Below are 15,503 nucleotides of genomic sequence, written 5' to 3'. Positions count from 1 at the left end.
AACTGTAATATTAAGCTAGGAGCTAAATAAATACATCTCCGGCTTCAAAATCAGCACATGTAAGATCATTTGATTCCATGCAAGGGCGACAAGCTGGCGCACTTCTGCTCAAGGACAGAAAACAACTTGCTTCTCAATCACTTTGTCTGGCTGTAGATATCTCAGAAATACCTCCTAGATGCCTCGTTTTAAGCACGAGTGTCAATTTTTAGGCACTGACCTGCCAAGCTGCTCCACTATCTCAGCCCTAGGTCTGACCCAAGGCAGCACCACAGCCACCTGCCACAACTTACCTGCGCAGCAGCCATCTTCAATGCGGCGCGTCATATGATGTCATATGCCGGCGCTATGCATCAGAGTGAGATCACTAGGGAGCCTGTGTCGACTAGGCACAATGCTCCATAGTGTATATAGGCCCATGGAGTGGTGGCAGATCCATCTGGCGGCATGCTGGAGAACCGGAATTTGCTTTCAGAAACAGGTTCAATATTTTTATTTTGATCACTATAAGCGCATGAATCACTTTTTTGTATTTTTTGCTCCCAGTTATGTGGCAGAGGGACTTCCACCACCTGGAACTGCCGATTTACATCTATGTACTGCCAAGCTTTACATCTATGTACTAGTAGGCAGTGAGAATTATGGGCCGGTTAGGGGATCAGAGGATCTCCTCTGACAGTACATTGAGCTGTGTAATCTACTGAACAATTCTCTTTTGCACCACACACCTCAGTCACAGCTACCATTTGTCCACCTCATGATGCACTGAATGCTGCAATATGATCTCATATCAAGACATCAAGACATTGCAAAGTGCCCTGCCCTGTCTCTAACCACACCCTCAACAGAGATGTCAAACTTTGAACAGTTGACATGTTGGGGGTATAAAATTGGGGAACAGCTACTGCTGCTTCCAGGGAAGACTTTTTTAGGAGGCCAATAAGAGTAATTTCATAGAGACCTATAGGTGATAATATTAATAATGTTACAGTACTGTATGGTTAGGGGTGTGGGAGTCTTGGCACAATGTGTGAGTGGTGGTGGTATCATAGTCGTGTGTATGGGTACTGGTTAGAACTAGATAACATCCATTAAAGTATGTCATCTGCCATGTGTAGTTTATTTGAACAGTGTGCTAGGGTACTAAATGCAATTTAATGTTGAATAACAAAAACTCTATTGCAGTTTAGTTAATCTTGTCCTGCTGTTGTTGTACATTTCAAAAGTGGGCAAGGCAAAGCAATATCACATTGGTGACCACAAAATGGCTGATGTAGTCACGATATGTTTTATCAATCAACGAACCACTGGAACACATATACATAAGGGAAAAATAATAAAACCAATAATGGTGCAATATAGTAAACCAATATGATATTTTATGTTATATGAATTTCATATCACATAAAATATCATATAGGTTTACTATATTGTACCATTATTGTTTTTATTATTTTTCCCTTATATACATGCGCTCCAATGGTTCATTGGTTGTTTTTTGGTAGCTGCAGTCATCTGGGAAGTATTTTTATATTTTTGTTTATTTCATATTCGCTTCACCACATCAAATTTATGTTTTTTCTTTTCATTCACGATATGTTTTATGCCTGCAAATATCTAGGTATCATTGCCTGTATTACAACTGGTCCCTATCACTTATTTTTCCCTTAGATGGAAAATAAAGTGTTCTAACCAGTATAGTAAAATATTTATTTCACAATGTTTCACCCAAAACAACAGAAATATAGGTCTATAAATGAACCTCCTTTCTGCAACTAGTATATTATCAATGAGGTTGATGGTTTGCAGTTAGTAGCTTTCCTCACTGCAATTTAGAGGTTAAATATCTAAATTAGCAACCTTCTTCTACTGTCAATGCTGATGACTTCAAGAAATGCTCAGTCGTCTCTCAAAAGCTCAGAGAGAGTTAAGTGTGGTTTAGAAGCGCCTTCTGGGAACAGAGTGTAGCGTACTTTGTATTATGCTCAAAATAAACTCACATTGTTCCATAAAGGAAAAGATACAATAATACTCAGATGGCAAGGTGCTGTGACATCAACTTATTTAACAGTCTCCGCATGCAAATCTCCATCTGTTCATCTCTCATTTGTATGTAATGGAGCAAAATCTCTCGCTCTCTCTATATCTCTCTCTTTTAGCCGACTGTCATCAACATTTCTTACTGTTTCTAATAGAATGGTTTCATTGTATTCTACAATAGAGATAACTAATGATATAGTAGTATCAATTTAAAGGTTTACTGTCCTATACAGACCCACCAATGAACTATGCATATAAAAGAACTTTGTAAATACCTTAATATCAATTCTTTAATGTGTAGAATCCTGTGCAGCTAAACATTTTTATTTATAGACACTCACTCAAGCCAACACTGGAGCTGGTTTGTGGTGAGTATACTGCATGTGTGCTTTGGCTAGCAGTAGATGTATGCGGCCAAACAGGTCTCCTGCAAACTTAAGAAGGCCAGGAAAGGAGTGAAATGCATGGAGGTGTGATTCTGCAGAATTCCTTCATTCATTTGATAGGAGGCGCAAACAGTTCACAGACAGTTAAAAGAGTCATTGTGGTCAATGTGTAAAAAAAAACTTTTTAAGGGAATACTATAATGGGTTATTAATTTAGAAATAAATGATGGGTCTTTAAAACGTAGTTAGGCACCGATTACACAAAACAAATCCATTACCTCTCATACCTATCCTATGTTAGGTAAGCTAGGTAAATCTTATGATATATTCAATGGCATAATGAAAACAGGTAACGGAGGTTTGGCACACTTATAACATAATTAATTTAATAATTTAAAGTTGATATAAATAAAAACAGTAATAAATATTAGAACTATGCAAACTGTATATAAAGACAACATAAAAAAGTAATACCTCCAGCTCCTTGAAGTAAATGCAGCTCCGTGCCCATTCTACTATAGAGAAGAGGGTCTGGTCAGCCATTTTACACATCAAACCAAACATGCTAAGCTTCTCGTGACGATTTTTGCTCTGTTCTTGCTGCAGACATGATACTATCCGGGCCTTCACTTGAGGCTCATCAGGTTCTAGTTGTAGCAGCTTAAGGATCACTTCGGGAATGTCTGGTGGGGAGCTGTTTGTGTAGGCCTCAGGGTACACATAACCTCCCACTGCATTTGGATCATGCATGTGTGTATAGTAGTCTGGGTATTCTGATTTAATGGTACGATTTGGAAATGAAGAGTAATGATAGCCAGACAGTTGTGCATGGTTAGGCATAGTCATTCCCGGTGGGGAAGGTCCATACGACCCTCGGTCATACTCTACAGGTGTCATAGGGGTAGGGTTAGGAGGAAGGCTCTTGGTTGCTGGGTGGATAGTGTGGATGTTGTTAGAGATGGTGTAGTCATGCTGAGCTGGAGACACTATTTGTGGGACAGTCTCCAGTTTTATGCCATTAGCCCGGATTAGTGCTTTCTTCTGTTGTTTCAAGGCACGGTCTCGCTTGTACATGGGTCCAAACTTGTTACGTCCTCCTCTCATGCGGTCAGCACGCACAGCTGGAAAAGGCAGCAGGACAAGGCATGTGTTACAAATTTTCAACCCATGAGCTTATAGCATTAAACTTACAGTCCATAGAATAACCAGTAATATCTGTAATTTCAGTAATGTCTTATTCGTAAATTATAAAACTATCAATGAAATACATTTCTTCAAGAATGCCACTATGTGACACAAACCTTAGCTTAGTAGATTCTGGTTTATGACATTATTTTTTATCCACTGTACAACTTTACAGTGGACAACTAAGCAAGGAACCAAGGACAACTAATGCCAAAAGACAAAGACTGGTACATCCAGGGCCGGCCCTATAATGGGGCAGACTGGGGCAATTGCCCCAGGCGGCACTTTAGAAGGGGCGGCACTTTGCCGCCCCAAGCGCTTTTTTTTTTTTTTTTTTTTGAAGCGGAGGAGAGAGAGAGGGGCACCGAGTGGTTTTCGCTTACCCGCTCGGCGCCCCTCTCTCTCTCTCCTCTGCGGCGAGTCTCCCTGTTCGGTCCCGGTGCCGGCTTGTAATGCAGAGCGCCGGAAGTGACGTCAATTTCCGGCGCTCAGCATTACAAGCCGGCACCGTGGCAGAGCAGGGAGACTCGCCGCAGGACTGTTTAAAGGTAAGTACCGGGGGGGGATCGTAGATTATGGCGTCGGCGAAGTTTAAAATGCCGCCCCCCCCCCGGCGTCGGCGGGGGGGGGGCGGCGTTTTAAACTTCGCCCCAGGCGGCGTTAAGTCTTCGGCCGGCCCTGGGTACATCCACACACATACACATATTATTATATTTTGTACAAACCATGTATTTCCCCTTTCTAAAATAGAATACACTTATAACAAATGGGCTTGAAAGATAAAAGTAAGAAGCATTTCCCTTACACTAACATCCTTCTATCATTTCAAATACTTCCTTTATACAATTTCACCCTTGTTTACTTGTTCTTTCACTAAAACCTTCCTTATTTCTTTAGTTTCCCTCCATCTCTCAAATCTCTTTGGGAGCATGCCTATTGAGGACAGCAACAAAAAGTGATAAGAGGGGCCCAGGTTTGACTTGGTTTGTGGATATCCATGGCTTGCAACTTGCAGCTCATGGGCAGGCCGGCTTTAGGTGTTCAGGCACCCTGTCTTTGCCCTCAAAGTCCCTTTGTCCCCTTCTTCACTGTACAAAACCTCTCATTTACTCCCTCATGTAGTTCAGGTATAGATTAAATAAACAACACAGTTAAACATGGCATTGCAGGTACAGATCAACTGAATTAGACATACAAACCCTGTATTTCCATGTATAGATTAAATAAATAATCCATAAATAGCATTACAGGTACAGAGCAACTGAAAAATCACACACAAGCTCAGCATTGAAGGTATAGATCAAATAAATAATACAGGAAAAACATAAAACTTCAGATACAGATCACAGGTCACAAAACCCAAAGGCCAGCCCTGGCACCCAGGTTGCATCCACAGGATCTGCCCAGCACCCAGATTGGACACATATGACTTGCCATCTTTGGCCCAAATAACCTCCCTGTGCCATCTTCGCCCTAAACAGCCTGCATGTATCATATTTGCTCCAAACAGCCTGCCTGTGCCATCATTGCTCTAAACAGCATCCCTGTGCTTCTTTGGCCCAAATAGCCTGCTGTGCTATATTTTATTCCAAACAGCTTCCCTGTACCATTTTTCTGCAAGCCTCTTTGTGCCACCTTTACCCCAAACAACCTCCTTTTGCCATGCTTGGCTTCCATGCTCCCTAATTACCGTGCACTAGCAACTGATGCAGAGGGCCAGGATATGACGTTGTATCCCGGTGCTCTGCAACGATTGCTGGCACATAGTGCTTAGAGGTCACCAAAGCAGAGGTCTGGAGTGACAGACCTTCTGCTTCGAAGACAGGATGGCAGATGGAAGATACAAGATGAAAGAGGAGAAAGGTAAGAGATGGGGAGAAAAGGGGTAGGAGACAGAGTGGAGGTGTTGCTGTATGTGCAAGTGTGACCAAGTATGTTTGTGTGTATGGGCAAGCATCCATGTGTATGGATAAGCATCCATGTGTATGGATGTGTGTGTATAGGCAGACGTGCGTGAGGGCAGTATATTTGTGTGTATATAGGTAGTGCATATATGTGTCTATGGGCAGGCATGTGTAAGGACAGTGTATGTGTATATTCGTGTTTGTAAGCAGGCGTGTGTAAGTGTATATGTATGTTTATGAGCAGGGCAGTGGATGTGTGTGTGTAAGGGCAGTGTATGTATATGTGTGTATATAGGCAGTGGACATGTGAGTGTATGGGCAGGAGTATGTACGGGCAGTGTATATGGGCAGTGAATATGTGTGTGTATGGGCAGGCATTTGTATGGGGAGTGTATGTGTATATATTTGTGTATTAGCAGGCGTTTGTAAGGGCAGTGTATATGTATATGTGTGTATGTATGTGTATATCTATGTGTATATCTATGTGTATGGGCATCCACTGTGCAACATCATATCCTTGCCTGTCAGACTCAAAGCACCTAGCCCTTCCCCTGCTCTCCCTTACATGTATATGCATATACATACTTCTGTTTCTGTTGATTAATCCTCATCTCACATCATGTTTTCTTTTTTGGAGGGGAGAAGGGACCCCAGTGCATTGCTTTGCCCGCCCTGGACAATGCTGTTAAGAGGGCCCTCATCTCAAAAATTGGTAGGGGTAGGAAATCAACCCACCTATTGTCCCCATGCTCCATTTGATTCTGCTAATGCTTCACCCATTGGGCAGGGATAATATTTTGTGATGTATTGTGGACCCCATGTAGGTGGAGTTTTATACCTTTATTTTTTAAAACTATATCTTACCCCCACTATTGCCAGCCTTTTAAACATACATGGAATCAAGCTAATTTTGTTTTCCTTTAGTTGCGTCAGAATTATTAATATTTTTTCTTCCACTCTGTCCAGTGCAGCCCAGTTCCATTCACTCCCAGTCCCTTACTGCCAATAAAATACATTTACAATAATACAGTAATATCCAATAGTTAATCAGATTATTACACAATCGTTATTACACAAAGTAAAAACAATTGTGTAAATATGTGATGTAGAAGATTTACTTGTTTAAAAAAAACTTTTGTAAAATACTTTTGCAACAAATATTTTCTGGCTGGCATTTTGCTGCTATCAATGCAAAACTTAATTCTTATTATTATTATTATTATTATTATTATTATTATTATGTGTTTCCATTTGTTTACAGTAATTGAGAAGACATCAAAGTGGATTGTGCATTAACGAGAAAGAAAACTGGGACTCTTATTGTCCATAAAGTATTTTAAATGTCATAATTGCAAACAATATAGAATTCCAATAAAGAACTAGCTTTGCATGCATGTTCAAGCACAACAGCTCACATAATGTGTTTGTAGTTTTTCATTATGTACTTCACAAACTGAATATGCATTGTTGTGCTATTGTAGAATTTTCTTCATGAAAAATCACTTCAAGTAAAAACGTTACAAAGCCTGAATCTTGTGCTTAGAGACTTTATGGATATTTTTAATTTTCAAGGTCACACTATGGTCTTCATTTAAAGACTATTACAGAACTAAAATAATGCATGGAATAAATGGGGGAAATAGGAATTGGCTATCTATGGTTTGACTGTATACATTGAACAAGTATGTTTCTGGATGTTTATTATGGTGTCGTTTAAAGGTGCCTTATTGCTGCTAGAAGGTTTTCCTGGCCTGTGCCAAATATTCCTAGGCTGAGGAAAACTGCATTAAATGATAGCAGGTAACATATTTGAGGGTGTCTTCTAATGGGAGTATTGAACTGGTAGTCAATGGAACTGGGCTGCACAGAGCATTGGTGAAATAATAGAATAATTACTCAAGCCTATAGTTAAGTCGCTTGATAAAGACCTCATCGTGAGGTCGAAACGTTGTTGTCCTTCTCCTTCAATAAATCTGCCTGATGGAACCCTTGAGTGCCTGGAGCCTTTTGATTTACTGGGGAGCTGGCCCTTCCTGGCACAGCTAAGCACCTGAGTTCCTGTGGGGTGTGTGTGCAGATTCCTGATTTTGGTGATACTCTATAGTTAAGTCGCTGACCTCCCCAAAAAGGAAGAATGTATATTTAATTGTGTGCGTACTTTAATATGCATTCTTCAAAAACAAAAGAAAAATGTCCTACTTACCTGAGGTAGTAGCTTCACGCAGTCCTTCTCCGGAGTCTGGCATAGAGGATGAGGAAAGGTGCAAAAAGAATCTCCCATGCATTTACAAAAGGAACCTCATTGACATTTAAAGGGACCGCTCAGTTATCACATGCATTACAGTGCATATAATGACTGGTGTGTCACTTTAATAAATGTAGAAATGTGTGCAGCAATATGTCTTTCTCTCTGTATCAACATATACAATGGTGTAGCGTAGTCTAAGCATTGCCCTAAAAGATCAGATATTAAGTGATTACACAGTAATACTCAGGTCAAAGTGGTGGGACAGTATCTTGGTTCTACATTAGCCCTCTGGGTGCCTGGGGGTAGCAAAATATTTTCCCCTCATAGGAGGAGGTCATTTTTTGTATTTTGTTTCATTTAGGTTACAATATTAATTAAATAACGAATAATTCAAATACTTTTGTTTTTACCTTCCAACCGCATTCCTACATTCAGACACTTCTGAAAGCGACAGTAAGGACATCTCTTCCTTTGAGTTTTGTCTATTTTACAGCTCTGATTCTCTGTGCAGGTGTAACGCTTGTTATTTTGGACAGTTCTTTTAAAAAATCCCTAAAAGGCACAACAAGGTAAATTACTGTGAGTTTTTCCCAAAGACTTATTACAGCTTATTTTATAAACAAATCTTCCAAAAAACAACCATAATAAGAACAAGAAACTAAAGAGGAAGAAAACACACAATCAAAGTAACAACTTACTGAGTTTGCTATGGAGCTTCTATGTTTGCACAATAATGATAATAAACCATATATACTATATGCAGTATGTCTGTGTGTGTATATATCTATATATATAGATATCTATATCTATATATATATATATATATAACATCCAAAAATAGTTACCGGCACTCCAGGGACTTCTTTAAATAATCACTCGAGAAACTGCAGTTTTCTAATCAACGTTTCAGTCTGTTTATTAGACTTTCATCAGGAAGTCCCTGGAGTGCCGGTAACTATTTTTGGATGTTTTATGTTTTGCTGTTGCAGCTACCTGGCACCGGGCTAAAAAAGTGGAGATTGGTGTGCAATTGTTAATTTTGGACTACATATACTGCATATAGTATATATGGTTTATATATATATATATATATATATATATACACACAAGATTGTAAACTTGCGAGCAGGGCTCTCTCCACCTAACGTATCGGTTTGTCCTTGTCTTGTCATAGTCCTTGCATATATGTATTGTAAGAAACGCTGCATAAATTGTTGGCGCTATATAAATAAACAATAATAATTAATTAGATATATATATATATATATATATATATTAAAATGCTTTGCAAGTAAAATTATTGCATTTCTGTTCATTGTTCTTGCCATATTTATAACAAAAACCAATCCTTGTACATGTATAATGTGAACCTCCTTTGACACTCTATATGAACAGTATATTCAGAGTCAAATTATTCTAACGGCAGTCTGGCATATAGCACTTAATATATATATATATATATATATATATATATATATATATATATATATATATATATATATATATATATATACCATGCATTAAATTAATTTGCTTTTAACATCATCAAACCCACTTGTTATTTGTTGAAATTGATTTACATGTATTATTATTTTTCTATGTGTTATATTTTATAAATATGATGCAAGGTATAGAGTTTGTGTAGCTTGTCTATACAGCTATACAATCATACAAAGCGTCCTTATTAATCTAATGGTAAAGGTTTTCCTGTTGCTTCTTGCAATCAACAGTGTAGCAGATATTTTTTTTTTAAATTCTCTTCAAACAAAAGCATTTATTGTCCGCCATGTGAAAGAAGCAAACTCCCCCACTCCCTGTTGTAGAACATTACATCTACAGCACAAACCTTGTATAGCAATGCAGAAACATTATAACATCATGCAAAACCCAGTAAACATAACAATAAACTAACATTCTTTACAGAAAATGATTCAGGTTAAACATGATTAACAAGTCTATGCATACTGGAGACAGAATTCAGCATATGATCATTTGTGTTACATTTATTATGTCTTATGGTTATTTAAAAAATAGTTTGTATACCATGTCACGCTGACAAAATATGGGTTCTCATATAAAAATCAAAACTCCTGCGGCCAAACTGCACAGGAAAGGGGTACAGTACTAATAATCAATTAAATATCTAACAAAAAAAATGTATAATGATATACAAAAACCGAAGTACACCCTAAAGGGCATATTTGATTTTTTTAGGGTGCGCTCCCCTTATTGTTTTGTGCATATTTGCAGGTTCTGACCAAACCTTTGGGTGCACACCCTATCTGCCGCACAGGTGCCTCATTCATTAATGGTGTCCAGAGGAGGCTTCAAATTGCAAATTGCATGAGAGTCACAGTGTGTTAAAAGGCAGTGCAGTCCCAATGATTCACCATATTGGCATGTAAAATTAGATAGGACTCCCCAAAACTGGGGTATTTTGACATAGTGGTGAGCAAAAGCAATATATGGCCATATTTCCTCAATATTTATGCCTCACATGGGTGCTTTTAAATACTATTTGATGGATGCACGCTAATTTCTTGCTCTGTTGTGCATATAAATATAACTGCCAGCTAAGAAAATAAGGCAAAAAAAAGATATGGCATTTTAACTAACATGTTAAGGTGAGGGGAACTCTTGAAAACCCCCGCAGTAATGCCACTGTAGCTCTTACTGCTTCTAGAAGATGATATGAGGCCAACAGGGACAGGACCTCTTAATCTGTCCAAGGCACCAAGAGCCCTTGTTTGACAAAGCCAAATTCTATCCTGTTCCTGCTATATGCTGGGTCTATTCCAGAATCCAGCAGCTATGGAAATATTAGGACCTCTCCACTGGCCTGGAACCAGAATATTAGCAGAAGGAGCAAAGTTTCCATGCTGTTGTTTTTTAATACTTCATTGTAATAGAAAATATAAATAAAATGCTTCACAGAAAAAAATTGAAAAAACCTTGTTTGCTTCACTTTGCAAAAATGGATAGTGTTAATATTTACTTTCGCGGCATATTGTCTTAAATTCATTAATTTACGACAATGCCCGTACATGTACTCAGATGATAGTTCTTGTGACAATTCCTTGTACACTTTAGTAAAGAGGATCCCCTAGTGTTAGACATTTGAGGCATATTTAACAGCAAATCACTTCCCTACCCACGACTTATCAGTACAACATATTGTGTTATTTACATATATTATCCACTAATATATTGTTGGATTAGAATTAGTGTTCTTATCATTGCAGCATTATTGCTATTTTCCTGTTATGATGAATGATAATTATTAATTGACTGATAAACACTTCAGTGATTAAAGCTCATAGCCTCTGATTTGCTTGCAACAATAGTTACCGTCTTTTTAGTTAGCTTCATAATTGTGCCTGAAAAGAATGTGGGAATTCCATACACAAATGATTAATTTACCTTTTCATAAGGGTACTTCTCTATTCCACCCTTACTTCACCAGCTAAACTGTCCTATGTAAAGCACAGGATTTAAGGTAACAGATTTGAATGAAAAATGCTTAATTTGGAGCAATAGTAAAAATCAAATTACTGTGATATAAATATATAATTCTTCCCCAGAATGGCTCTTATTTAGTTTTGTTTAACATCACCAATAGATACAGGCATCCAGTAATTGGATTAATCATAGGGGATTCAAAATGCTCAGTATATGAATTTGCATCCTATCTTTTAATTTTGTGTATCCATTATTTATATAATCTACATTTGTCCTTGGGTAAATAAACAGTGTTTCCTAGTTTACAAAAAAGTGCTAGTTCTTTTTTAATATGTCATTATATTCTGTAGGTTCATGGCATCAAGACGTACTAGAAACTATTTACAAAATAGAATTATTTTTACATTTAATTTGAGGCAATCAATTAGCCAATCACAAAAGAAACCGTTTTTTTCAGGGAACATACTCCTACTTCCTTTTTTGCTGCAATTATATATATTGGGCTATTGTTGCCCAAAATGTAACAAGAGGAAAGCACGTTTCAGCTTAAGAACAAAGCATAGAAATATTTTTTTTCATCCCTCTCCCAAAATAATGTCACAAGAGAATGAATGAAGTCTGACAGTATGTAGCTGTTTATTTAATGGCATGGATTTGCCCAGTGTTATCAGTAAGTGGCCCTTACCTTACAGCTCTCGCAGGTGAGCAACCCATAATGATACCCCGACACTTTGTCCCCGCACACCGGACACAGCTCATCCAGATCTTCATCGTAGTTGTAATCCATCACCTGGGACTGACTCCCTGCAGAGGAGAATGTAGATCAGACACCAGCAGCGATCGCACAAGCTGCATACAGCCCGGGCAATGCGTTTAACCCACATGCAGCTTCTGTATCCAAACTGATCGTTTGCATCATCCAAGAGTCATCAGTAACAATAATACTAAAAAACATGTTATTCTACTACATGGACAATTAAACTAAACCCCAATAACAGGACTGTCCATCTAACAGCACAGGCCAAGGTGCGCAGCAATGTGCTATGTGTTATTCTGCATTATGTAGAATGAACACCTTCCCAGTCTATAAAATAATCGGATAATTCGTGTTTATGGCTATGTATTTGCCACCATATAGAAGCCATCATATAGAAGCATACGCTAGTTACAAATAGGGTATTTGTCGGAGAGTCTCTTAATATATATTATCTTAGTTTAACCCAATTAATAACACATAGACGATTATTATTATTATTTATAGATTCACAAATAAATAACAGAAATAAATAATTTACAAATAAATAACAGAAATAACTTTTTAGTACTAGAAAAATTGTGTATATTCCAGGCATAATGTGCCCGAAAATAAATTTTTTTTTATGGAATTAATGTGCAAACCATTATGAAGGACTGCAGAGCAATTCGTACTAAATAATAACTAAATAATATTATCTTTAAACGGTAATTTCATGCTTCCTAATAACAAATTACACACACACACATACATATATACATATATATATATATATATATATATTTCCAATTAAAATAGAAAATTACAAACTGCAATTATAAAATGAGGGATGTTTTACTAAGTAAACCAATAATATTATCTGTATAAAAGAAGATTGTTAGATGTAATAGCAATAAAAGCAAATATGACATGTAATAATAGCAAATTAACGCTCGGTAAATGTTGTCAGTGCAATAATGTAAATGCTTGTTTCTTATTTATATGAATATGGGAAGCATCATAATGTAATATTGTCTGAAAATGGAAAATTATAAATCGATCATTTGACTTGCATGTATTAGAAAGAGAGTTGCCTTATTTACATAGATACCTACATTCATAAATACATTGCGGGGTATAATAGGTAGCTAGATGCTTGTATGTGCCCCTAGATAGATAATAGACTTATACATGTGTATAGATAGATAGATAGATAGATAGATAGATAGATAGATAGATAGATAGATAGATAGAGATATATATAATATAGATGTATCTATATATATATATATATATATATATGTACACAAACACACACATACTACTAATCTAATAATGCCTATATATATTTATAATTGCAGTTTGTGATTTTGCATTGATATATATATATATATATCAATACAAAATCACAAACTGCAATTATAAAATGAAGGATGTGTTACTAAGTAAACCAATAATATTACCTGTATAAAAAAAGAACTAAAGGTATATAGAAGTGTGTATATATATATATATATATATATATATATATATATATTACTGAATGTCTAGATCTATCTGTTTATGCATAGATAGATGGATGAGCTGGGTAAAATGCTGCATCTTACCACTATATAGTTGCAGCTTATTATCCTCGCCAGCACCGCAGTTCGGTTCTCCCTTAGAAAGCATGTAACGGTTCCTGACCCAGGTCCTTCTTTTTGCTGCTGTTTCAGTTGCTGGGGATGCAATGAGGCACAAGCTCACCACCTTCTTCCCTAACACCCTAAGGACACTAGGCGCACCATGTGTATCACACTTTCAGCTTCCTATTTACTCCCTCTTTCGACTCACATAGGAGGAGAAGAGTTTAATGGATATGTGAAGCAGCCAGTCAGTGTTTAATCCACGCCTACCCCGCAGGCTTTTTAAATAGCGGACCTCATATATCACCTATGAAAAAGAGGATGGGCTCCAGTCTGTTTGGGATTGGCTACAAGTTCATCCTGTCGTTGGCCGAAAAGCTTGTGATTTATGAGAAAGAATAGAAGCTTAATACAAATGTTAAACCGTAATTCTCTCCTGTATATATATATGAGGACGATATATCTATCTATCGATATATATGTGTATATGTATATATATATATATATATATATATATATATATATATATATATATATACACAGACATATCGATAGATAGATAGATAGATAGATAGATAGATAGATAGATAGATAGATGATAGAAAGAAAAGACGAGGTGCACCATATAGATGGATAGATAGATATGCATTTAGATGAGGCACATATGCTACTTTCAATAGCTCTAAGTATTATTATATAAAATTCTTATTTAGATTGGAATAGTAAGTTTAACTCAAGTCACTCATGCCAGACTACACGACAGGATCTATAAAATCTTACTGCTACTATGGATTTATTGGGCATATTATTAGCAATTAATCATATTTTGAAAAAAATATTTATTCTAAATATATATCCTTAAAAATAAAACCTTTTGTTTACTGTCATCTATGTTGTTTTTTTTTAAACCAAGCTAGAATTACATTATTGTCTAAATGTCTTTTATCTATAGGTTATTTAATTTTCACAAATCTAGCTTCCATGCTTATCATAAAATCTATTGCTGGCCAATTTTCCTAATGTTATTGATTAAGATTATCTATCTATCTATCTATCTATCTATCTATCTATCATACATGCTATTATCCACATTATGACTTGTATCGAAAAAGAGTTAACAAAATCTGCTTAAAGAAACTGATACAAATTGTACATATTCTTATAGTTATACAATAAAATAAAAATAATAATCCCGTTTTAATTGTACTTATCCCATAACACTCTCCTATCTAATAACTGGAGTTTATTTCGCTGTAGAAGTGTTAATATTTCTGTTCCATTAATTTCACTACAAATATTTCCCAATACTCAAACTAAAACAATGGCTTATTTCCACCTGTAGCCTTTTAATGTTCAGTTGACAAAATCAGATTGTTTGAAAATGGATAGCTAGATAGACAGACAGACACAACGTGATGGTCTGTTTCAATAAAAAGAAAACACAGCTTTTTTTTAATTGTCAAAATTAAATAATGAAATCTGATTCCACATATGTATATATATGTGTATATATCTATATATATATATACATATATATATATATAATTATCAGATACATATGTGGAATCAGATTTCATTATTTAATGTTGTCAATTATATATATATATATATATATATATATATATATATATATATATTATATATAATTTTTTTTTACATATGTATATACATATATAAAATTACCATACATACACATATACATTACATATATTTACACACATATATACAGTAGTTTGAACTAGCCGTATTAGTCCAGGTTTTTTTTTTGCATTCTTACACATATATATATACATATATATGTATTCTGCAAAATATGATGGCGCTATTTAAATCAATAAATAAAAAAGAAAAACATATATACCATATCATTTGTATCATTTGAAGATATAGGATAATGTTTTTCAAGTTAAGGTGTACCACGTG

The 15,503-nt window shown here is 36.1% G+C and overlaps 1 protein-coding gene across 1 annotated transcript in view; it reads right to left on the bottom strand.

The window, feature by feature from the left end:
- LOC149287601 (steroidogenic factor 1-like) overlaps positions 1–12,018 on the bottom strand; it is a 46,472-nt gene extending 34,454 nt beyond the window's left edge. Inside the window, exons 1-3 of the mRNA XM_089492627.1 lie at positions 11,908–12,018; positions 8,174–8,315; positions 2,901–3,547 (exon numbers count right to left, since the gene is read on the bottom strand). Coding sequence (XP_089348753.1) covers positions 2,901–3,547; positions 8,174–8,315; positions 11,908–12,009 — 891 coding nt within the window. The 5' untranslated portion in view covers positions 12,010–12,018. The remainder of the gene's footprint in view (positions 1–2,900; positions 3,548–8,173; positions 8,316–11,907) is intronic.
- Positions 12,019–15,503: the final 3,485 nt, after the last annotated feature.

Source organism: Sceloporus occidentalis, unplaced genomic scaffold, assembly GCF_023333645.1.
Source record: "Sceloporus occidentalis isolate IW3139 unplaced genomic scaffold, rSceOcc1.0.p SCAF_58, whole genome shotgun sequence".
Classification (NCBI taxonomy): Eukaryota; Metazoa; Chordata; class Lepidosauria; order Squamata; family Phrynosomatidae; genus Sceloporus; species Sceloporus occidentalis.
Note: the sequence above shows the minus strand (reverse complement) of the source record. Positions and strands in the feature narration are given on the sequence as shown.